The 24,569-nt window shown below is 37.4% G+C and overlaps 1 protein-coding gene across 2 annotated transcripts in view; it reads left to right on the top strand.

Moving 5' to 3' along the window:
- Positions 1-9,715: 9,715 nt before the first annotated feature.
- Positions 9,716-24,569, top strand: part of LOC144965224 (uncharacterized) — a 34,520-nt gene continuing 19,666 nt past the window's right edge. Inside the window, exons 1-6 of one of the 2 annotated variants that reach the window (XM_078900328.1) lie at positions 9,716-9,818; positions 20,937-21,042; positions 21,598-21,679; positions 22,001-22,165; positions 22,496-22,649; positions 23,244-23,419. In XM_078900328.1, coding sequence (XP_078756454.1) covers positions 20,971-21,042; positions 21,598-21,679; positions 22,001-22,165; positions 22,496-22,649; positions 23,244-23,419 — 649 coding nt within the window. In that variant the 5' untranslated portion in view covers positions 9,716-9,818; positions 20,937-20,970. The remainder of the gene's footprint in view (positions 9,819-20,936; positions 21,043-21,597; positions 21,680-22,000; positions 22,166-22,495; positions 22,650-23,243; positions 23,420-24,569) is intronic. The other variant, XM_078900329.1, reaches the window with a different exon arrangement.

Genomic DNA, 24,569 nt, shown 5'->3' with positions numbered 1-24,569 from the left:
AAAGACCAAAAACTTCAAAGCTGAGAAATCAGCTGTGAAAATTATGCCAACAGTGTTTTGGGACAATAGAGGTGCAATCCTCGTTGATTTCCTATCACAGGCAGCCATTGTCAACTCTGAACGGTATAGACCTTGAAGCAAGAATTCGGCGAGTTAGACCGGCTTTAGAGATGGAACGAGTATTGCTTCTTCATGAAAATGCCCTACCACACAAATGTGCCGGGAGACGGGAGGTAATCACATAATTTTGATGGACAACGCTGTCTCACCCTCCTTATAAATTCACCCGAGTTGACACTTTCGGACTTTTATCTTTTGGTCCAATGACGGCGACAATGAGGGAACATCGCTTTGAAGATGATGAAGAAGCCAAGGCAGTCGTGAAAAAATAGCTCAAAGTTCAGTCAACTCAGTTTTACGAGGACGGGGTTTTAGGACCTTACAAAAAGGTGGACTGTTGCTATTGAGAGAGGCGGAGACTATGTTGAGAAGTAGCATTCTACTCGGCTAATGTCAAGCTTTAATTTGAGGTATGATGCATGATATTGATTCAATTTGTTTTAAAGTAATAAGTAGAGTTCCATTACGTTTCTGACTCACCCTCGTACTATTATTATTATTATTATTATTATTATTATTATTATTATTATTATTATTATTATTATTATTATTATTATTATTATTATTATTATTATTATTATTATTTTTATTATTATTATTATCATTATCATTATCATTATCATCATCATTATTATTATTATTATTATTATTATTATTATTATTATTATTATTATTATTATTATTATTATTATTATTATTATTATTGTGTTGTTGCTGCTGATGTAGTTTGTTGTCAGCGAATCGCTTTCTCAGTGTAGCGTAATATTATTCTACGGCTGCTTCAGACCTGACTCTTTGTTGTGTCTTCTAACTAGTCTTCTAACCCCCTTTTATTTGTTTACCGAGTTGCTTTCTGTCTTTGTCTTGGAATGGGATGACTTAGTTTTGTCCCATTCCCTGACTGGAGTCCTTGACTGGGTCGGAAACAGTCAAATGTTAAACTATAATTTTGGGAGATGATATTTTTTCCTTGTAAATTATCTCTCTGTTATGTATTGTTCGTTATATATTCTGTAAACATTTGATTATGTTCCTCTTAGTGGGATCCTTTGCTGGTGTCTGGATAAGACTTAAGGTGATCTCAAACTAGGTACATTGATGATATGCTGCTTTTGGAATCTACATCTGTTCCTATTTGAACCAATTCCTCTTTGTCTTACTTATTCTTGGGTGCTTTGATTGTAAATCTAGAATATTTTGACTATTCCATTCCTTTTCTTTTTTTTTTTTTTAATGGCGCTGACATGACCAACTGTGTCGCAAGCGCCGTAAAACCATTAAAGACGAAAACAAAACAAACAACAACAAAAACCAAAAAAATCCTTGTTGACAATGAAACTCATAAGAGATTAATCAGAACAAATTATTTCCCATTAAACTTTGTATAACCAGAAAGTAGAATCATGAAATCTAGTTATATTTAAAGAATTCTACAAATCAACAACATAAAACCGAGTGCTGCAGTGTTTGTGTTCTTGAGTCTGAGATCGGGATTAACATTTAACGACTCTCTGAACAAAACTATCAGCTGATCATGACATCCTATTTATCTATATTTATATTTCCAAGACTATATCATGTGTCTATATCATGCTTGCCATATAACTCTTAAATTCCATCCAATATATTCCTAAAAGTGCGATAATAAATAAACGAGAACCTTTTTTTTTTTAATATGATGTTATTTACAATAAAACAAATCATTTTTATAATTCTTAAAAGTTTTTCTTCTTTTTTTCAACGTCGGGGATGATACTTGACAAACTGTCCAAAAAAGATGGTGAACAAAAAGTAGGCTGAGCTTGTTGAGAATTTCTTCATTTATGTGTAGAATTCACCGGGAGTTAAGTGAAAAGTAGAAGTTGTGAAAATGTACTTAATAAAGATAAAATACAATTTCAAATTATTAGACTTTTGCTGTTCATGAAATGACAGTCATATATTTTAACAAAGCAGATTTATCTCAAACATAGTTTATGATTAATACAAAATTATGTTATCTGTATATAGTTCCATTTTCAGATGGATGGTCACACATGCTGGGCATATGGTGGTGGGTATGTGCGTAGCCATGGTGATACATATATAACGATGGCTGCGTTATGTGATGGCAAGAAGATGTAGCTACTATCTATACAGTTAAAGACACACTAAAGACACCATTCATGTTTTGAAATAGTGTGTTTCAAGATGCCAATTTCAATTGGCTAAGCTGGCTAGTGGGCACCTGATTTCTTTATTTCGGGATAACTTATAAGAGCTTGGCGTGCCCAACCCCTGAAAGACTGGCAGTGTACAATCCTAGTCTTAATCTGTCCTATTCTTCTGATAGAAACTGAGACAAGTCGACAATAGTTTGTAGATTTCTGGTTCAATTACGCTTGTCTAAAACATTCCACCAAAGCTCGATTGAGGACAAGTCTGGTGATCATGCTGACCACAGCAATATTTTCACATGATTCTGTTGCAAGTATTCCTTGCATCTTCTGGGCCCGTTTCATGAACGCGGACTCTGACTTCAGTCAAGGACTTGAAAAAATCGGATTTCATGTGAACTGACCAAGAAAATACCAGGCTAAAATCACGGCACCGTCGGACTAAGTGTGGCCAAGTTTTAGTCATTTGCTGAGGCCGGACTTCAAGCTTAGTCTGAGACTAGTTAATAGGATACATCATAGCGTCGACAAGATAGCAGCTATTTTTAGATTGAGAGAGCTTTGATTCGGAAGGAAAATACGTCGGTTACGAATGATAGAGGCAAAAAGTGTCCTGTTGCTATTGACACTGGTTTTAAAAAACTTAGATAGGTGCATATCGTCGAAAGTATACCTTTTTGTGAGTAAGAACTAAAAATAGAAACAATCTAATCGGCTTGCGAGTTGCAAGTGAACGGAAACTCGAAATCGAAGGATTTCCGTCAAAGAACACCTCCCCCCCCCCCCCCCCCCCCCCCCCCCCCCCCAAAAAAAAAAAAATTAAAAAAATTTTAATTAAAAAAAAAAAAAACGATTAGAAAGTATAGTGCAGACAAAATTTATTCTGCTGGCATTGTAACTGACTGAACTAATGTGATTCATCAGCACACTTTTTATTTTGTTTGTTTGTTGTTTTTATTTTGGTTCGATTTGTTTAAGTTTCAATGCCTAAATATACAACTGACAGTCGACCATGGACATCATTGTAGTCAACCAGTCGACAGTCACGTGATTTGATTCATCATGGCAAAAGTAAGTTAAAATATGAAAAGGAACAAAATATTATCTATACCGGATGTGTTGCTAATTTCCTCTTTGGAAATCCTTTGCGTTGAATGTATGAAGGCTGGTATCTTACCTGCCATCGTGTACTAGAGAGCGTGATGTTACCAGCACAAAATAGCCGAATTAGTCACCGTCCTTACAACGCCCACTTCTACTTCTAGGCAAGAGAATAGCTAGTCAGAGACTAGAAAGCGTTCATGAAATCCGATTTTTTTAGTCCCTTGCTCCGCTTAGGCTTATAACTAGCAAGTCATTGACGAGACTAGTAAATAACTAAATCTAGCCCGCTTTCCATGAAAACGGGCCCTGGTGATGTGAAGTCGGGCATTACCTGCTGGAAATTTTTGACTTATTGAGGTTCAGTCTCGGAACGGAATGGTCGATGAGGATATTTTGTTGACATTGTAAGGCATTCACAGTGCCTTGGATAAAAACGGAATCAGTTTTGTAATTAGAATGGCATGCTGGGGAGTCTCTGGTCTGCCTTCCCACCCTAACCTGTATTCCTTGTCAGCTGCATAACATCAGGAGTTGAGCTGCAGATGCATGTTCCTCAAATAATTAATTCTTATAGGGTTTAGCCAAGTAGCCTTCATCCTGTCTTTCCCACAGTCTCTTTCATAATTAACGGTCGCCCATTCCCCGCCACCTACTGCTTCCTGGCTTGCAGTTATCTATTTCAGTTATTATTTCTGCTTAAAGGGCCATATTTCGTAAACAGAGGATCGTCACGTTCTGGGTCATTTGTGTCGATGAGAGATTCTGTGGGCCTTAAACAAAGGGATTCCGGCCCTTTCCCCTAAAAATCTCAATTTTTAAAGAAGGATACATGATTGCAATCAATCACAGATAGTCATACAGGAGACATGGGTCACAGGCCGACCAAAGAGGGAATATAGAAGTTACAGCACTAGGAACAAGTATGAGCTATAGGGGTAGATTAAGAAAAGTAAGGACATGCAGAAGACACCACACTACAGAATGAGTGTGAGGTGGGTGGGTGAGGAGCAGAGCGTGTACCACTCACCGGTGGGTTCTGCCTCCTGCACCTTAAGAGGAAGGGGTCCCACCTACTCCCTAGCCCGGTTATACCGCCGGGGACTCGGTCGTACCCATAGCAAACTCAGTAGAAATAGGGAACACCACGGAAAGGTGCTGTTATGGACACAATATCAATAATACACGAGAGGCCATATGCAGTAATCTCTGTCAGACAGGATTACGCGGCGATCAATGCACCTGGAAATGAGAGGTGTTGGGTTCGAAATGCACATCGATTTCCTTTCAGCAAGCGGGACGTCCGGCCCAGATCTTGCAGCTCCCCTTGCAATTAGAATAAATATCGCCCTAGACCACCATGCCAACGTCTCTAATAAATGGTTAAAATTTCCATCACATTTTTGTCATCAAATCTTGTTCCGTTTTGTATTCGTATCTGTCTAGTTCTGTCTGTCATGTTGACACGACTCTCCTCGCTGAACAAAACAGTTTTCCAATTCCCACTGGTGTCCATCTCTCATAGTCCCAGGTTCATTTCCCAATGATATCCTATTCCCAGAGTCCCAGGTTCATTCTCCATTGGTACCCACCTCCCATAATGTCAAGTTCATTCCCCTCTGTTACCCAACTCCCATATAGTCCGGCTTCAATTCACACTGGTAACCATCTCCCATTGTCCCAGTTTCATTTCCCTCTGGTATCCTCTTCCCATCGTCCCAGGTTCATTTCCCTCCAATATCCTCTTCCCATGGTCCCAGGTTCACTCCCAACTGCTGCCCACTTCCCATAACTTTGGTCGGTTTCGGCGGGTTTCGTAAAAAAAAGAACCACCCTCCTCCTCCCATATTCCCAGTTCACTCCCCACCGGTGTATACTTCCCTAAGTCCCTGGTTCACTCCCCACTGCTGCCTACTTCCTATAACTTTGGTCGGTTTCGGCGGGTTTCGTTAAAAAAAAAGAACCACCATCCTCCTCCCATATTCCCAGTTCACTCCCCACCGGTGTATACTTCCCTAAGTCCCTGGTTCACCCCCCACTGCTGCCTGCTTCCCATAACTTTGTCGGGTTTCGTAAAGAATAAACACCACATTGTTTCTTCGTCTTTTTTGCTGTTCAGTTGGGATAATAAAATGGCTATTTTTTATTTTATTTTTTATTTATGGGGGGGGGGGGGGGGTTGTTTTGTTTTTAAAACAACGTCAAAAATATTTAAAGGAATGGGGTGTTGTATTCACAGGGTTTAGAAAAAGAGAATTGGTAAGTTTATGCACTGAAATTGACCCGGACGACTTGCACTTAGATGATGCTCATAGTTGGTTTCGATTATCTGCAAATATTATGTGCACCAAGATCAGGACGGTTTGTGATAAGAAATTTTGGGCTATGTAGACAATACGACAGACAGAAAAAGGCAACGTTAATAAATGACGGAGAGAGAGAGAGAGAGAGAGAGAGAGAGAGAGAGAGAGAGAGAGAGAGAGAGAGAGAGAGAGAGAGAGAGGGTAGAGATCGTGGTAGAGAAAGAGAGAAGAAGAAGAGGAGGAGGAGGGAGAAGAAGAAAAATAAAAAAGAGAGCGAGCGAGCGAGCGAGAGAGAGAGAGAGAGAGAGAGAGAGAGAGAGATAGATAGAGAGAGAGAGGGTGAGGGGGGGGGGAGAAGAAGAAGAAGAAGAAGAAGAAGAAGAAGAAGAAGAAGAAGAAGAAGAAGAAGAAGAAGAAGAAGGAGAAGAAAAGAAAAAGAAGACGATGACGACGATGATGATAATAATAATAATAATAATAATAATAATAATAATAATAATAATAATAATAATAATAATAATAATAATAATAATAATAAATGGCATTTTTATAGCGCTTTACCCCGTTGTCACAGGCTCGAGGCGCTTTACAGTGATATAAAACAAAACATATTACAGTGAGACAAGTGTGAAGGAAACGTGATACGAATTCAATTTAACAACAACAAAATATGAAAATAATATTGCAACATTATGACGTAAAAAGATAAAACTTTAAGCGAGATTTGAACGTTGTCAACGAATCCGAGCATCTCACGTGTGACGGGAGAGAGTTCCAAAAATGGGGGGTCGAAAATTGAAAAGACTGTTCACCTATTTTACGCAATGGCTTAGGTTTGACAAGGATTGATTGGTCATTGCTTGACCTCAAGTTTCTATTGGGGACATATATGTTTAGAAGGTCTTTAACATAGGAGGGACTGTTCGTGCTCAGGGATTTGTAGACAACAGTACAAATCTTATAGGCAACTCTTTTTTCAACAGGAAGCCAATGTAACTCACGGAGAAGAAGAGTTGATATGATGATGATGATGATAATTAATAATAATAATAATAATAATAATAATAATAATAATAATATTAATAATAATAATAATAATAATAATAATAATAATAATAATAATAATAATAATAATAATAATAATAATAATAATAATAATAATAATAATAATAATAATAATAATAATAATAATAATAATAATAATAATAATAATAATAATAATAATAATAATAATAATAATAATAATAATAATAATAATAATAATAATAATAATAATAATAATAATAATAATAATATAGCACTAGTATAGCCATAACCTATCATGCTCTGTGCGCTTAACAGTTACAATATCGCGTTCACAAAAAAAAAGACAAATTTGAGAAGGATATTTAGAGGCTAAAAATATCATCATCGTTGATCCACTGCTAAGTAACATTCTTGCTGACTCGGGAGTCGAGTTCTCCAGAGTCCAAAACGAAGACATGGCCAGCCGAAAAAGGATTACGTTGACGATATTGCTCGTGTATAAAACTTGACATCTTTCTTTTTTTTTCTTTTCTTTCAGTAAAAATTAAAAGTAAGGTATATCATTAAGTACAGTGAGTAATTGTCGAAAATAGTTTGGAAAAGAAAAAAAGAAAAAAGAAAGAAAATTGGTCTTTGTTTCAGAAAAATCGGTTGAAAAGCAACTATTATACGAATAAATTTGATTTTTGATATTGTTTTTCCTTATAGTTATAACTTTTTTTTTTTTTTTGAACAACTTTTATTGGCCGATGTTCCCGAGTTTTTAATAGCATTTTTCAATTCTCATGTCTCTTGCAAAGGGCACTGTGCACGTTTAGTGGATATTGCACTATATCAAAGCTCAATTTGTTTTACTTTTCGTCAATGAGATGAGATCCGTCGTGTGTTTCAAATGTAACTGGAACACAAATATGCCTTTTTTTTTTTACCTCTATGCCTTGCCTCACTTGAGAATTCATAAGGTCATCTTGAAATTCTACACCCGTGATCACAGACCCAATCCTCTCCTCATACGATATGTACCCAAGAATTGAGGAATGAGCTGACAGCTGTTTACATGAAAGCTGTTAAAACGACCAATTATTGAAGGGTCGAGAATATAAGGCACCAATCATTCTTTGGTTTTTTAAAATCTCAAGAACCCATGAGAACAAAATTTGTTATTGTCATGTGGAGATGGCCGGATTAATGAAAACGTTCCTGGATGGGGCTTAGTCACCAGTGACCGTTGAGGGGTCTAGGCATCAAGGGTAGGCTTGGATCATTAAACGTTTTCTACGTGATTGGCATGGTCATATAGAAGGAACGAATTTGACGTCACTCACCTTTTTGTTTTGTTTCTCGCCAGTCATTTTTATCAATCAGACTTTAAACGTTCAATGTCACACATAGTTTTGTGTGCTGGTACGTTATATCCAGCTGGCGAATGTCATGAGTTTGTTTTGTTTTGCTTTGCTTTTTCTTTTTTTTTTTTAGGGGGGGGGGGGGGTAATCGCAATGCATAGGGAACTCGTTATCATTTCCATTTCGCCCACAATGAGCTGAACACGAAAAGGATGGGCCGGCGGCAGCTTCTAATGATGCTCACACTAATATGTTATGAAGATCTCTCAAGGACGCAAACTCATTCTTCGTCACAACGCACCGTTCAACTTGATGCTCTGCAGTTCCGGGTCCCTGGCCACAACAGGTACATGATGGACAGGTGACAAGTCTCCACTGACCGAAGCTGACTGTTATTGTACCCACCCAATGTCCCCTATTGCTGGTGGAAAAAGCCTGGCAACTTCTCCAGTTTCGAGGAGTCGATGTCCCCGCCCCCTCGAGGGATTGAATTCGTCTCGCATATGCAGTTCTGTTCGAAGTCAGGGACGCCTCGGCCATCCCGGGATCCACACTTAAGGCGGTCCGGTCCCAAGCCCGCAATCTGATAGTAGCCTACTAATGATTGTACTTATCAGAAACTCAGAAGATGTTAGATGGATAGACTAAAATAAAGTGTAACAACCACATTGGGTTTGTTTGGTTTTTTAAAAAACTGCAGCAAGAAGACAAAGACAAAACAACCAACACGAAGACGCACACACGCACGCAAACCCACATACACGCACGTAAACACACACGCGCGCGCGCACGCACACATACAACCCGCATAAAAACATTTTTTTTTGTTCACTGTCTAGAAATAAGATGCACATACCGAGCGAGGTATGCAGTGCGTCATCAAACACAAATGGTTTAGCGGGGTTGCGGGCATGGATATAATATAAAAAGGTGCTGTGTATTTTATGCCCATTCATGAGAGGAAAAAAATGAAAACCCATGTAAAACCCGTCTACTATAACGCATTTTCCCCCGTGACCATTCGGTTCCGTCTTTGCACTGTAAATTTTAGACCTACACGGACAGCTATCCAGTGCTTATCTCAAAGAAGACATGAAAATGTAGGTAGTAAAGGGGTCGATTTACCCCGCTATGGAAAAACATATCTTATTGCCCAGAATCGTCACCTACTATGTTTAGCTCAAAAAGATTGCATCAGTGTCTTTTAAATGTAAACGGGGACTCCTCTCATTGGCTTGGGTTCTTCTTTTTGTAAGCCTCTGTGTTGTATTTTTGGATAGTAACAATGTCCTGCAGTGTCACTTCGTATACGTAGATCACTGTCAATAGCTTTTATAGACAAATAAATAAATAAATGAAGATATTCATTTATTAATATTTAACAAGGTAAAGGCAAGGTTGGTAACTAATTTGTATGCAAGTTCGCAGGTTAATGTTATGGTCAATGTTGATTCTTTTCTTTATTCGCATTTTAAACAAAAAGTTGACAGCGTATTTTTGTCGCTTTCACCGAAAAGAAGCATACAATTTATTTTTAAATCAATGGCTATTGTAAACAAAAACTCAAAAAGAATAATGTAATCCTGATATTGCAATTCTGATGGGAATTCTTAATATTGTTGTTTTGTTGTATTATTCGAAACAATAGTTTTACGGAAAGGTTAAGAGGTCATGTTTGTTATTTTTATCAACAAGACGGAAGGAATGTTTATTGGCGATGGACGACATTGTTCTGTGAATTTCCAAATATATCGATTGATTCTTTGAAGTAAGTTGTGAATTAAATCATCATGAGTTTTGTGACATCCCGTTTTAGCGAATAAAAACATTTTTTGTTATGATTTTTTTTAGATAATTTCTAAATTGCGGTCGTAATTGATCAGTTTCCACCCACGACTCCCTACTTCTATCTGCACTCTTTAATCAACTGCTAAGAAGATACAGACTATACACAGGCTTCTTCCAATTCTAATAGATGAATAATAATAATGGTGTCAGTGCCAGTCACCTAGATTTTCAGCTTCATTCCTGTTGTGTTCAGTTTTAAATTTGTTAACTGGCTGTTTATACTACCTAGATCTAGAATGACAATGTTATCATAATTCTCGCTGTGGTGATATTGATATTGATAGCGTAAGAGTAAGAGGTCTAGCTATTTAAAGACTAGATCTATGCTAGGCCCAGGCTTCTACGTTCCGAATACGAAGTAGCAATTCGGACTCGAGTCTGAATAGTCTCCCGTGGCTATTCGGACTCCAATGTGCGTGTGCATAGAGAGGAGAGGACGACACAATGTGGGCAGGAGGCAGAGGGTAGAAGTGATATAGAAATAGAAAAAGAGTTCAGAAGAAATTATATTTTGCCCATATCACACTGACTCAGCTCATACCCCTACTTTGGACTGTAGAAGGATCGTTGCCTGTCTCACACTATCACAATGTTTTTTCTTTGTCCTGATTTTATTTGGACATGTTATTAGAAACGCTTTTCATTTATACCACAGTTACTTTGACTGACTTTAATTTATATTTGACAGGTGTCTGCCAATGATCAGTTTTCTTGTACACAATTGTGTACAAGAAAACCAAAAACATTGATTTACATAAATTTAAACAAGATATTAAGATAAACCTTGTACCTGCGATTTCCAAAATCAAATGTGTGTCAGAAAAAGTTGAAACTTGCAATTCAAGACTGTGACGAGCGATTTTCTTTCACTGTGTGATTTCTTTATCGTTCGTCAGCGTCTCGTTTCAAAACCACTTCAAACCTAGTGGACGAGACATATATTTGATTAACACCTCCAGTAAGATAATCAAAACATGGACAGCCTTTCTCCAATAAAGCTCCAAATCTTTCTAACGGAAATTTTGGTCGTTAGGTGGGAAACATTTCCATTGTATAACGGAACACTCACTTTCAGCTTAAGGCTTATTTACCTGTTCAAATTGTCTGCCCATTGTATTCATGCCACCTGCTAATTACCTTTTCCAAACAAGACACCATCGTGCCTAGGCCCTGAGGTCTTGTCTCGTTCAAGAGTCGCTAAAATTGCAATTTCTGTCTATCTCTCCCGTAATTCTCCGTTACTCCGTATTAGTCAAAGCCTATGAATATCATTGGCTATCTAAAACAGGAACATTCTTCTGATTGGCTATTTTCATTTCACAAAACCAAATTCATCTCTGAATCTAATCACACACACGCTAAGAAGCCCAAGAAAAGAGCTATCTCTCCAATTTCAAACTTGTAAAAGTTTGTCATCCCTCGGCTGGAGGTAAAATGAATTATTGGTTAACATTCAAAGTGGAACGAGATATTACTGTGAATTCAATTTAATCTATCTATTATTAATATTATAGTTTGTATATATATTTTAATTGTGCTATTCCATGGATGTTCGTAAGTTGGAATACCTGTACAAAACTATATCTATATGTATCTTATTTTATAGTTAACAGTTGTTTATGATCTATGTTATTATTTCATTTATATTCAATATGTATATTGCTTGAATGTCTGTACCCCACCGCCAATCGCCGGCCACACATCATAACCTCAATTATAATTAATAAAAATAAATAAAGAAATACCAGGGACACAACCCTGTTAAATTCTCATCATGTAAGATAGCTCGACTGTCAGTTGATGTGTAAAACATATACTAACTACCATTATCATGGAGTTACTGCTTCTCCTTGCCTTTGTCAGCAAATAAAGGCTATTATGATGTGTCGCTCAGGACGATTCGGTGGCGAAAGACAAACTCGATTGGCTCTAAGACCTTGTTGTTTTAACTCTTAAATGGAGGTCCGGATCCTGGTCCTGGTCCTTGTCCTTTTCCGTGTCCTTGGAGCACCAAGTCGTGCCGAATCCCTGCATCCCAGTCCTTGAACAGTGGTAAACCCCTGATGTCAGCCCCTAACTACAACACACTGTTGTGATGTCCAGAAAACTCTGCAAAGCAGGCGCCAACCCTGGAACTAGCTGATACATTTGCCTCAGTCAAGCAAGCCGGCGGGATAAAGATAAGCCAAAGGGGCTTATACCATTTTCAAATGTATTTTCCACGGACACAAATGATTAAAAACTAACTTAATCGATCAATCATAAATGAATCGATTAATAAAACAATAGATAAATAAATAATAAATTAGATCCACTCAATTAGAGCTATTCTTCCTGATATTAAATAAATACTTATTCTTTCTATCTTTTCCTGTAACAATCTAATTAAACTTTATGTATAGAATTGTTATTATTGCATTGGGCGTTACTATTGTCTTGACTCACTTGTTATTAATACAATTAAGTTATAAGGGATCCTAAGGCAATTCTTGATCTCCCCTAGATTAAACCTGAGCCGTTTATGATATAGGTTGAGTGGTGCAGCTGGTAACGAGAGCCATAGCACGCATACTAGTTCGAATCCAGACCATTGAGCTATCGGTTGGACTCGATCCCACAACAATAACACACAACCCGCCACAAAGTGGTAGGCTCGTCCGGGATTATGAATCTTTAATATAATATAATATGTGAGTCATTAATTTAGATATAATATTTAAACACCCATTATTTACTTCTGCTACTATCTCAATTTAACAATAGCATTCTATTACATTGGGGGCTCGTAAATATATCTACCTTAAATCAAACCAATCAATAAATCATTTGATTAATTAATTACAAATATCATAGGGAAGAAATCTTATTTATTATTGGAAAGTCATGGTGGTTACATTTGAAATTGGAACATGCCCATTTTTCTATATTTTCACTAATCTATAATTAGTTTACTAACACTGATTTAGGATTATGATTATGACAACCATGTTATTTTAATTATGCATAATTAGGCAACGTAATTTTAAAGCAGTTTACAAAACATAAATTGTTATTTCATTGCCACCTTTGTTATGCCATTGTTGCCATAAAATTTGGACCTCCAGCCGAGAGTAACCCCCCCCCCCCCCTTCAAAAATTAAGTTAAACAAATCTTAATTTTAAAAAATTACAGTCACTCTAACTTCGTTAGGTCATCTTGCAAGTTGTTGTTTATGCGTGTAACGGTAAATAGTATTATCTCTCTATTGACACGAGCACGCCAAATTTAGCCCCAGGCAATAACTACTCTTTCTAAGTATTGTGTGACTGTGTGTGTCATATATTGGAATTTGGCTTAGCGAAACCTAGCACTTTTCAACAGTGTGTTGTCACTTACTTCACTATCATTCATTATCTGTGCTTCAGAATTCTTCATTCATATTTAACCCTTACTGGCAAAGTTCCATTTGTTTGCTTTCTGCCCTACTCTTTCTGGTTCAATTCCATCTATCGCATCATTCTCATTCACCTTCTGCAGTTGTTCAATCTGTAATTAATCAGCCATGGCTACTGGTGTTACAATTAGACGCGAGTTTATCCAGTTAGGAAAAGAATTAGGCCTATCAGGTGAACAGTTATCCGCCTATGTAACGGAGAATGCGGAGAAAGAGATTGCCAGACTAGAAGAGGAGGAAAAGAGGAAACGTGAGTATGAAAAGGTTATGAAAGATAAAGAGATCCAACTCAGAAACAAGGAGCTTGAAATGGATTTGGAGACAGAGAGAGAGCGTACTCAGGCGGAAATGCAGCGCACACGCCAAAAGGAAATGGAAGTTTCTTTAACAAGGGAAGTTGCAGAAAACCGGCTCTCTACCCATAGCCCCATTCCATCCAGTCAGGGCAATGGAAGCATTGGTAATGTCATTCCCGGTAGAAACTTTCAACCCACACATTGAAGGGATTGATCAATGGTTAACGCGATTCCAGGAGTTAGCGATCTCATATGATCTTCCGGAGGACAAATGGGCACTCAAAGCGTCTCAGCATCTCAAGGGCAAAGCCTATGATGTTTATACTCGCCTGACACAGGACAACAAAAATAACTTTCAGGAGTTAAAGTCATCCCTACTGAGACATTTTGATGTCAGCGCAGAATCCGATGGTAGACGATTCCGAACATTAAAGAAGGACAGACATGAAACATACCACCGGTTGGCAGATCATCTACAACTCAGCCTCCAACAATGGTTAAAACTATCTGGCAACCCCGACACTTATGAGGGATTAAACCATCTTATAATGGTGGAACAGCTGAGAGATGCAATGCCCCTGGATGTCCGTCGGTTTGTCGATGAGCAAGGCGCTCATAAACTGGACGATATCGTAACATGTGCTGACCGTTTTGCCACAGCGCAAGAAAATCACCTCACAGAAAGGAGACAAAACCGGATTCAAAACCGGTCCACCTCACATGAAGATAGAGCTGCATCTCCACCACCACATGAAAAGAAGAATAACAATAGCCAATACGAAAGAAGTAACACAACACAACACAAACAACACGTATACTGCAGTTACTGTAATATGAAAGGACATTTGACAGAGGAATGCCGTCGCGACAACAAACATAACAGCCATCAAAAGGGAAAACCTGTCAGTGTAAATGTAGGTCGCACAGTTGGGAACCACTCACTTCATAAAACAAAAGAATCTTCGAATCACCCTCCAGTCATTGACACAGTCAAAGTAAATGGACAGAATGTGACCGTTCTCTACGACACGGGATTGGACTATCTCGCGGTTGTAGCTCGCGACTTGGTTCGGCCGGACCAATTCACAGGCGAGATTATCGAGATTCAATGCGCCACTACAGACAGCCCATCTCTGCCACTTCCGATAGCTAATATCGAGATATCATCTCCATACGTAGTAGGAACTATACCTGCAGGAGTACTAGACGCACCTACTCACCCTCTCATCCTTGGATGCAAATACATATTTCTCGGAACGCCCAAACACCCATTTCACGCCTGTCACATAAGGACAAGAGCACAGGATCAACGGAATATGCCACCGTTATCACCAAATAATCCTGGACCAAAGGAAATGAGGAAGGCACAGACCGAGGACACGACTCTCTCACGCTACTTCGCCAAAGTGACGGAAGCTAGTGACAAGAATGAAAAGGGAGAATTCATAATACAACAAGAGTTGTTATACAGAGTCTCTGGCAAAAAACGCCATCAGCTCGTCGTCCCCTCTACGCATCGCCGACAGATTCTAGACATGGGACACAACATACCTTTCAAAGGACATGTGGGAATCACTGCCACAACGGAGCGCATCTCAGCCCACTATTTCTGGCCTGGTATTTCGGATGACATCAAGAGCCATATAAAGTCATGTCAAAAATGCCAATGGAAACCAGATCAAATAAACACAGCTCCAGTAACCTTAGGTTCGATTAGGACTGTAAACACTCCCGTTCAATACACGGGCGCAAACATCATGAGACATTATTCACGCACAAAGAGACGGAATAAAAATGATCTCAAGCAATGGAATCAAGATGATACATGGAAATGGACTCACAAGGTTTCACGAAATTGGAGTCAGAACGATACCAGGAAATGCAGCAAAAATGTTTCATACAATCTGGATCAAAATGAGGCCAAGAAACGGAATCCAAATGTATCAGAAATATGGAATCAAAACGATACATGTAAATGGACTCACAAGGTTTCACAGAATCGGAGTCAGAATGATACAAGGAAACGCAGGAAAAATGTTTCACACAATCTGGATCAAAATGAGGCCAAGAAACGGAATCCAAATGTATCAAAGATATGGAATCAACACGATACCAAGATAATAAATCAAAATGATGCCAAGATAAGGAATCATAATGTTGCCAAGCAATGAAATCAGAGAGGAACCGTAACTCCTGAATATAAAAATGTTGGACAAACCAGGAACGCTTCACACTGCGAGGACAATTTCTGCGCTAGAAAAAGGACCCTGACGTCACAACCCGTGCTGCGCTTACCTGACCCCAACACACCTTACATTACGAAGACTGCCGCGAGCAAAATAGGAATAACCTCTACTTTGCTATAACCTGACCTCAATGACCCGACAATCGTTCATCTCTTATCCGATGACGTCACAACAACATAACTGTACCTGCAGTACTATCTTATTGTCCACAATTCTCAGATGATTTTAAACGAGACTTAATTTTAATCTCACAAGGAGATTTTTCAAGAGGGGGAGAATGTGACGATCGATTTTCTTTCACTGCGTGATTTCTTTATCATTCGTCAGCGTCTCGTTTCAAAACCACTTCAAACCTAGTGGACGAGACATATATTTGATTAACACCTCCAGTAAGATAATCAAAACATGGACAGCCTTTCTCCAATAAAGCTCCAAATCTTTCTAACGGAAATTTTGGTCGTTAGGTGGGAAACATTTCCATTGTATAACGGAACACTCACTTTCAGCTTAAGGCTTATTTACCTGTTCAAATTGTCTGCCCATTGTATTCATGCCACCTGCTAATTACCTTTTCCAAACAAGACGCCATCATGCCTAGGCCCTGAGGTCTTGTCTCGTTCAAGAGTCGCTAAAATTGCAATTTCTGTCTATCTCTCCGGTAATTCTCCGTTACTCCGTATTAGTCAAAGCCTATGAATATCATTGGCTATCTAAAACAGGAACATTCTTCTGATTGGCTATTTTCATTTCACAAAACCAAATTCATCTCTGAATCTAATCACACTCACGCTAAGAAGCCCAAGAGAAGAGCTATCTCTCCAATTTCAAACTTGTAAAAGTTTGTCATCCCTCGGCTGGAGGTAAAATGAATTATTGGTTAACATTCAAAGTGGAACGAGATATTACTGTGAATTCAATTTAATCTGTCTATTATTAATATTATAGTTTGTATATATATTTTAATTGTGCTATTCCATGGATGTTCGTAAGTTGGAATACCTGTACAAAACTATATCTATATGTATCTTATTTTATAGTTAACAGTTGTTTATGATCTATGTTATCATTTCATTTATATTCAATATGTATATTGCTTGAATGTCTGTACCCCACCGCCAATCGCCGGCCACACATCATAACCTCAATTATAATTAATAAAAATAAATAAAGAAATACCAGGGACACAACCCTGTTGAATTCTCATCATGTAAGATAGCTCGACTGTCAGTTGATGTGTAAAACATATACTAACTACCATTATCATGGAGTTACTGCTTCTCCTTGCCTTTATCGGCAAATAAAGGCTATTATGATGTGTCGCTCAGGACGATTCGGTGGCGAAAGACAAACTCGATTGGCTCTAAGACCTTGTTGTTTTAACTCTTAAATGGAGGTCCTGGTCCTGGTCCTGGTCCTTGTCCTTTTCCGTGTCCTTGGAGCACCAAGTCGTGCCGAATCCCTGCATCCCAGTCCTTGAACAGTGGTAAACCCCTGATGTCAGCCCCTAACTACAACACACTGTTGTGATGTCCAGAAAACTCTGCAAAGCAGGCACCAACCCTGGAACTAACTGATACATTTGCCTCAGTCAAGCAAGCCGGCGGGATAAAGATAAGCCAAAGGGGCTTATACCATTTTCAAATGTATTTTCCACGGACACAAATGATTAAAAACTAACTTAATCGATCAATCATAAATGAATCGATTAATAAAACAATAGATAAATAAATAATAAATTAGATCCACTCAATTAGAGCTATTCTTCCTGATATTAAATAAATACTTATTCTTTCTATCTTTTCCTGTAACAATCTAATTAAACTTTATGTATAGAATTGTTATTATTGCATTGGGCGTTACTATTGTCTTGACTCACTTGTTATTAATACAATTAAGTTATAAGGGATCCTAAGCCAATTCTTTTACTCCCCTAGATTAAACCTGAGCCGTTTGTGATATAGGTTGAGTGGTGCAGCTGGTAACGAGAGCCATAGCGCGCATACTAGTTCGAATCCAGACCATTGAGCTATCGGTTGGACTCGATCCCACAACAATAACACACAACCCGCCACAAAGACTGAAAAATATATTTGACAAACATGCCCCCGATAAATTAAAAACTATAACCATCAGGCCTATTAATGGCTCCTAGTATACGGAGGCAGTCCGTGTTCAGAAGCGGATCGTACGAAAACTGGAAAGAAGGTGGAGAAAAATTAAGAAAAGTAAAATGAAACAAGGAAAGAGCTGCAAAGATCTGGAAGAGGAGAATGTTAGCAAAGAACAATACGTTAATGCAAGAAAAAAAATTGAACAATCAAATCAAAGCAGCAAAGACAAACAGTCTGAAGGAGGAAATAGAAAACAATAAAAACAACTAAAACGAGCTTTACTAAATAATAAACAGACTTACCTACCCTGAATCAGAAACACCAAAACTACCAGATTACCAAAATGCAAATGAGCTCCCTGAAAATTTTAATATTTATTTTGACAACAAGATTGTCAACATCAGAAAACAACTCGACCAACATGAATCTGCACAGCCTGAAAAATCCAAAGCAGTAGATAAAGAAAAGAACCACATTTTGGATAAATGGTCTGTCACCACACTACAAGACATCAAAGATGTAATCAAACTACTGCCGAAGAAGACATGCCAGCTCTGATCCTATCCCTACATGGCTTCTAAAGGATTGTGTAGAAGAGCTGCCGCCGGTGATTCTCGACATCGTTCAATCTAGTCTTCACACCTCGACAGTTCCAGCATGCCTTAAGAAAGCAGTTGTGCGCCCTTTGTTGAAAAAGCCTTCATTGGACAAAAATAACTATAAAAACTTCAGGCCTGTGTCTAATTTAAGTACGTTATCTGAAATAATAGAAAAAATTGTATGCTTTAAATTGAATATCTTTTTAGATGAAAGCAACTTACGATCAATAGTACAGTCTGCTTATCACAAGGGACACTGCACTGAGTCTGCTTTGATCAAAGTGCACAATGATCTTGTTAATTATGTTGCTGATAAGAAGACGGCAGTGCTCATACTGCTTGATTTAAGTGCCGAATTCGATACCATTGATCAGAAATTGTTCTTAAACAGAAAGATTTTAATATTCAAAATGATGTTTTGGACTGGTTTGAATCTTATCTCTCTGACCGCACACAGCGTGTTTCCATTGAAGATTCTCTTTCTGATATTAGTGTTCTGCAGTTTGGGGTACCCCAGGGTTCTGTCCAGGGGCCCCTCTTATATACCTTGTATACAACACCCATAAATGCTATAATCTCGGCCTATGAGTTGAATTTTCACTTGTATGCAGATGATACTCAAATTTATTTCCCTGTTACCAACGATACGAGAGTGGACATTGTTTCTCGAGTGGAAGCGTGCATGAAAGACATAAAAGATTGGACAGTTTTAAATAAATTCAAGTTAAATGAGGATAAAACGGAAATAATAAGTTTTTATGGAAATAACCGGAAAAGAACAGAAATAGAATCATTGAGCATTGCTGAAAGTCAAATTAAGATGTAAATGGTGGAAATATCAGGAATTTAGGCGCATATTTAGATTCACGATTGTGTATGGATGCTCATGTTAGTAAAGTTACTCAGATTTGTCATCTTCATCTTCATAAAATGTATTGAATTAGACATCTTTTGGATACTGAGACAGTCAAAACATTAATGACACCATTTGTACTAAACCGAATAGACTACTGTAACACTCTGTTACAATCGTCACCAAAATATATAATTAGACAGCTTCAGAAAGTGGAAAATAGTGCTGCTAGAATGGTGACTGGGGAAAGAGCATGTAACGCCGATTTTAATAACTTTGCATTGGCTCCCTGTTAACAGCCGAATTCTGTTCAAAATTCTATGCTATGCTTTTAAATGTTTTAATAAGAGAGCTCCTGTATACCTACAAAATATGGTTAATCTCTATGTGCCAGAGAGAGAACTTAGATCCAGTGGTCAAGATATCTTCCAGGTTCCTCGCTGTAGATCGTCTTTTAGTGAGAGATCTTTTAGCCAGTCGGCACCCGTCTTATGGAACCAACTGCCTTCATCCCTCAAAAAATGTCCTACATTTGAAAATTTTAAAAAGAAACTTAAAACACATCTCTTTAAAAAATCATTTAATGTTTAACTTTTCTATTAGGCGTACATATTATAGATATTCTAAATTTTCATCTTGTAGCACAGTGCATGGTAATTAAATTACAAATTGATTGATGCTATTAAAATATGATAGATTTTATGCTTAAATTATTAATTTATTGTTTTGTTTTATTTGCATATTGTAAAGCGCCTCTGAGCACATTGTGGATCTAGGCGCTATATAAATTCATTCATTCATTTATTCATTCATTCAATATCGACAGCCATAACCAAAAGCCTGGCCTTTTCATTATTGGCAAACTCATTTATCAAGTTGGCAGAAATATTATATGCAAAATGCCAAACTAGGCGTGAAAAATACCAAATATTCCGAAAAAATGCTAGTGGTTATTTGTGTCCCAAAGCATTTAATATCAAGTGATATTTAACTCAAGATGAAAGTAAATAGTGCTCAAATACCAAATTCACCTTTTTTTAAAAAGCAAATGGATCAATGAAATGTAAGTTTTTGACATTTTGAACTGTAACATCAAAATGACAATTCGCCTTCTTTTTTCAACCTACAAGAAACTTGTTATTCATCAAATCGGTTCATATACCACCAACCATTAAAATTTTCAACTTTATTGATCTTCTTTTGTTTCTATAATTTGTTCATTCTGACCACAGAGACAAAAATATATAATTAATTGAATAAATAAATAAAAAATGTCACTCAGAAACACGGAATGAATGATCAAAGAGAACAATTTTTTTTTTTTTCTGAAGATGCTGTTGGCCTTGGGCACCTTGTTAAAAACACTTTGAGCACATAAAAGTAAATCTTGTTAGCACAAAATCTATTTTTAAAAAAATAAAAACAATAAAAATGGGATTGTAGATCAAATAATGTTATTATAGATTTGTAACAATTCTTAAATGTATATTATATTTCAGAGTCTTTATCTGATGGTTATCGAATGGTTGAATCATGTCAGAGACATCAGAAAAGAAGAAAACTTTAGCAGGCTGGACAATGGTTGACAGTAAAGGGGAAGTGATGGTAATTTTCAAATGCATTTCAAACAAATTGAGAAATTTTGAACTTATGGAATGTTACTCATAGAAATTTAATAACTGATTACAAATATGATTAATGGAAGGCTAAAAAAAAAAGCAACATTCATATGTTTTCAGACCACTTTAAAAAAGCAAGTTTAAGCGTTGTTATTTTATTTTGTTTTGAATGTAACTTCATTTTATCTTATAATGTTATGGTTTCCTTTAAAGAGAAGAATGACATGATTTTCAAATGATGCTTTGTCAGGAGCTTTTAAATTGCCAGAACTATTTATAGCAGATTTTGAGGAATATAAAAACAAAGAAAGGGATAGACAGAGAGAGAAGATTGGGATTGGGGGTTGAGGGGGGTAATCCATTTCCTTCCAATTATATCTATTGAAGACGTGATGTAATTTTCTGTCAATAAAATAACAGCAACACCATTTCTAATCTATCTCTATACAAGGAAATGTTATATCTTATCTTAAACTCGATGATATGTTATTGTCCACCCTTTTCTTCCCCCCCCCCCCCCCCCCACCTATATCCATCTCAGACTGAGTCAGTTTCCAGTGACTCGTCCTCTGAATCATTCAGTCTTCTGCAAGAAGATTCTGCCAGAGACGCATCTTCATCAGGTATGCCATATTCTTTACCTTTGCGTTGTGTTTCTCATTCATAATATCATTATAAAATAGAGATATCTTGATTTCACCTCTTAGATATCTCGTGACCATGTTGTACATGTGTGATAACAAATGATCACTTTAAAATTCAATATAATTAGCAGAGTCATATTTCTTTATTGCAATTTTTATTAAATCAATTCTCTGTCGACACTGGTTTAATTTTCATAATCTAAAAAGGAAATTTAAATGCTCCAGTGTGTGCAGAAGAATTTTTCTGATTTATTATATTTTTGTTAGTTTGTATTGTATTTACTCTTTTTCACCTTTTAGTTGCAGTGACAGAGTCACCTTCAGGAGAAGTGAATGATGAATTTGAACGCAATTGCAGAGCTCCGTCCACCTTATCATGCCCTGAAGAAATCCCACTTCCTGTTGACCTTGAAGAGGTAGAATCAAGCCGGCTCTCCAAATCACAAGAACCTATCTTCAAATCTTGTAAGACTTTTTTTTTTCCTTCATATTTTTTTTAATGTTTAGTATTGTGGTCGACAATTCTGTAGTGATAATGTTGTCAATAGGTTATGAAGAGCTATACAGTGGTCACCACCTTATACCCACTTCTCATACAGCATTAAGTTATAAGTCGGAGTGAGTTATAAGGGGAAAACATCAGGACATGCCTGCCAATATAGGTAACATCAACAAAATACTGTTGGACTGAGTCATCCAGTTTATATGAAATAGAAGACTTGATGGTGTATTTTCACAATAAAAATAAAGAAATTTTATCACTGCTTTCCCCTACCTCCTATACCCCTTTTTTAGCAGGTTTTAAAGAAGTAGAGGATTATACAAGGCAGCAGTCTCCAAATGAAATCATGTCAGATGGTAATCATTCTGCATCTCCTGACAGAGAAGGACCAGAAGAAAATAATGGAAGTCTTGGTGCTTGCTGCAAGGAACTGATGAAAAGTATTAGGTAATTCAATTTTTACTATTTATGGCAAGTAAATAGTCCTTCAGAGCCATTGGGCCAATGGGGCCAGAGTTTATTCCTGTTTCTATAGCATGAAACGGTCAATAGCTATTGTTTGCTATCCTTTGGAGAGGACCCTAGTTTATTGCAAAGTACCTCTGCCAGAACTGATAGACCCAGCTACCCAATCACTGCTGGGTGGTCAGAAAAAAATATCGATTGCACCCAGGATATGTTTTGGTCCCTTTGCTTATGGTCTACCAGCTGAGCTGTAAGTACCCCCATGGCAGGAATATATAAGGATATTGGCAGCCCGAAGAATCTTTTCATTCCATGGTGTTCAGTAATCAAAGGATGTCAATAGTCTTTGTAAATTCGGGCCCATATTTATATAAACATTTGTATGATTATTGGTTCATTTCACAGTCCATAGTGTCAGTTCCATTCAGCATCTGTTCTTCTGTTTATTGTGGGTGTCATTCATTATTATTCGCTCATTTTTGCACTCAGGGGTTTTGATTGTTTTGTTGGTTGGTTATTTTATTTGATGTCTTTTCTCCTTGAACTCTTATATTTTTGTTGCATTTACTTCTTCAGCAATCCAAAGAATCAGCCAATTGACACTGAGGAATGCAAAGATGTGGAAGTGGAAGATAAAGAGGGGAGAGATGACAGTGCCATTTCTTCTCTTCTATTGGATAACTCAATTCCTAGTCCAAGCTTTCAAGGTGTTGAGGACAGAGAACAGCGCCAGAGACATAACAGTGACTCAGGTAAATGAAAATTGTGTTTGTACACATGTTGTGCCCAGTTTGTACAGTGCAACCTCTCTATAACGAAAATCGTTATAGCAACATTCCCTCAGTAGCGACAAGATAGCCAGGTTCTGATTTTTTTCCTATATTTTGTTAGTAATTAAAAAACTCTCTATAGCAACATGCATTTTAGCAAAACCCTGAATGGTAACATTGCATTTTTGGTCCAATGAAACTACTAGTTGTTATACCAATGGAATCTGTCCTCATAGCCAATGAAAACGCTTATTTTTGGAAAATGATATCACATACTTGTACGACACATAGCCAATGAAAAATGCTTACTCTTTGACCAATAATATTATATACTCAAATGACATGAAGCCAATGGGAACGCTTACTTTTCAACCAATTAATGATCTTGATAGGCCATACAATGGACTGGTGGTGTGTGAGATTGTTTCCTCCTCTAGACAAAGACAGACGGTGATTGATGACTTCTTCACAAAATATTGACATGAAACTCAGCATTGTGTGTAAATATTGTTTTTTTTAAAACAGAAAAGACACAAAAAATATTTTAATGTGGCCAATGCAATTGTATACATGTCGGTCCCAAGCACGGATAAACTACAAAGGGAAAATGGAATTTCAAGCCCCCCCCCCCCCCCCCCCCCCCCCACCCCTCTTTTTTTTTTAACCCCCTTTTTAACGACAACCCTCTATAACGACATTTTTTTCAGGTCCTGATAATGTCGTTATAGAGAGGCTGGTCTCTCTAATCTGGAATTTCACACTCAGGATGTCTCCATTTTCCAGAGTCAGGTTGTCTGGGGACAGATTTTTTTCTTCCTGTTTGTGCACTATAATCTGGATATCCTTGTTTCCAGATCTGATAGGAACAGATCATTAAGATATAGAGGATTTATGACTCTATAATCCGTATATCACACTGACCAAGACCTTATGTCCAACTACTCTAGTTCAATGCAACTGATAAACGATTGAAGTATAATCTGATATAAAGCGCTTTGTCACATCCAATTAAAGCCAAATAAGTAACTTCTTAATCCAACCAGTCCAGTCATTTGCAGATAACACAGGCTCCTAAATCAATGTGGTGATGCAATGTGTGTGCAGCAATTAATGACATCTATCCTGTGTGACT

This window comes from Berghia stephanieae, chromosome 2 (genome assembly GCF_034508935.2).
Source record: "Berghia stephanieae isolate SIO BIC M18660-M18661 chromosome 2, UCSD_Bste_1.3, whole genome shotgun sequence".
NCBI classification, from domain to species: Eukaryota; Metazoa; Mollusca; class Gastropoda; order Nudibranchia; family Aeolidiidae; genus Berghia; species Berghia stephanieae.
Note: the sequence above shows the minus strand (reverse complement) of the source record. Positions and strands in the feature narration are given on the sequence as shown.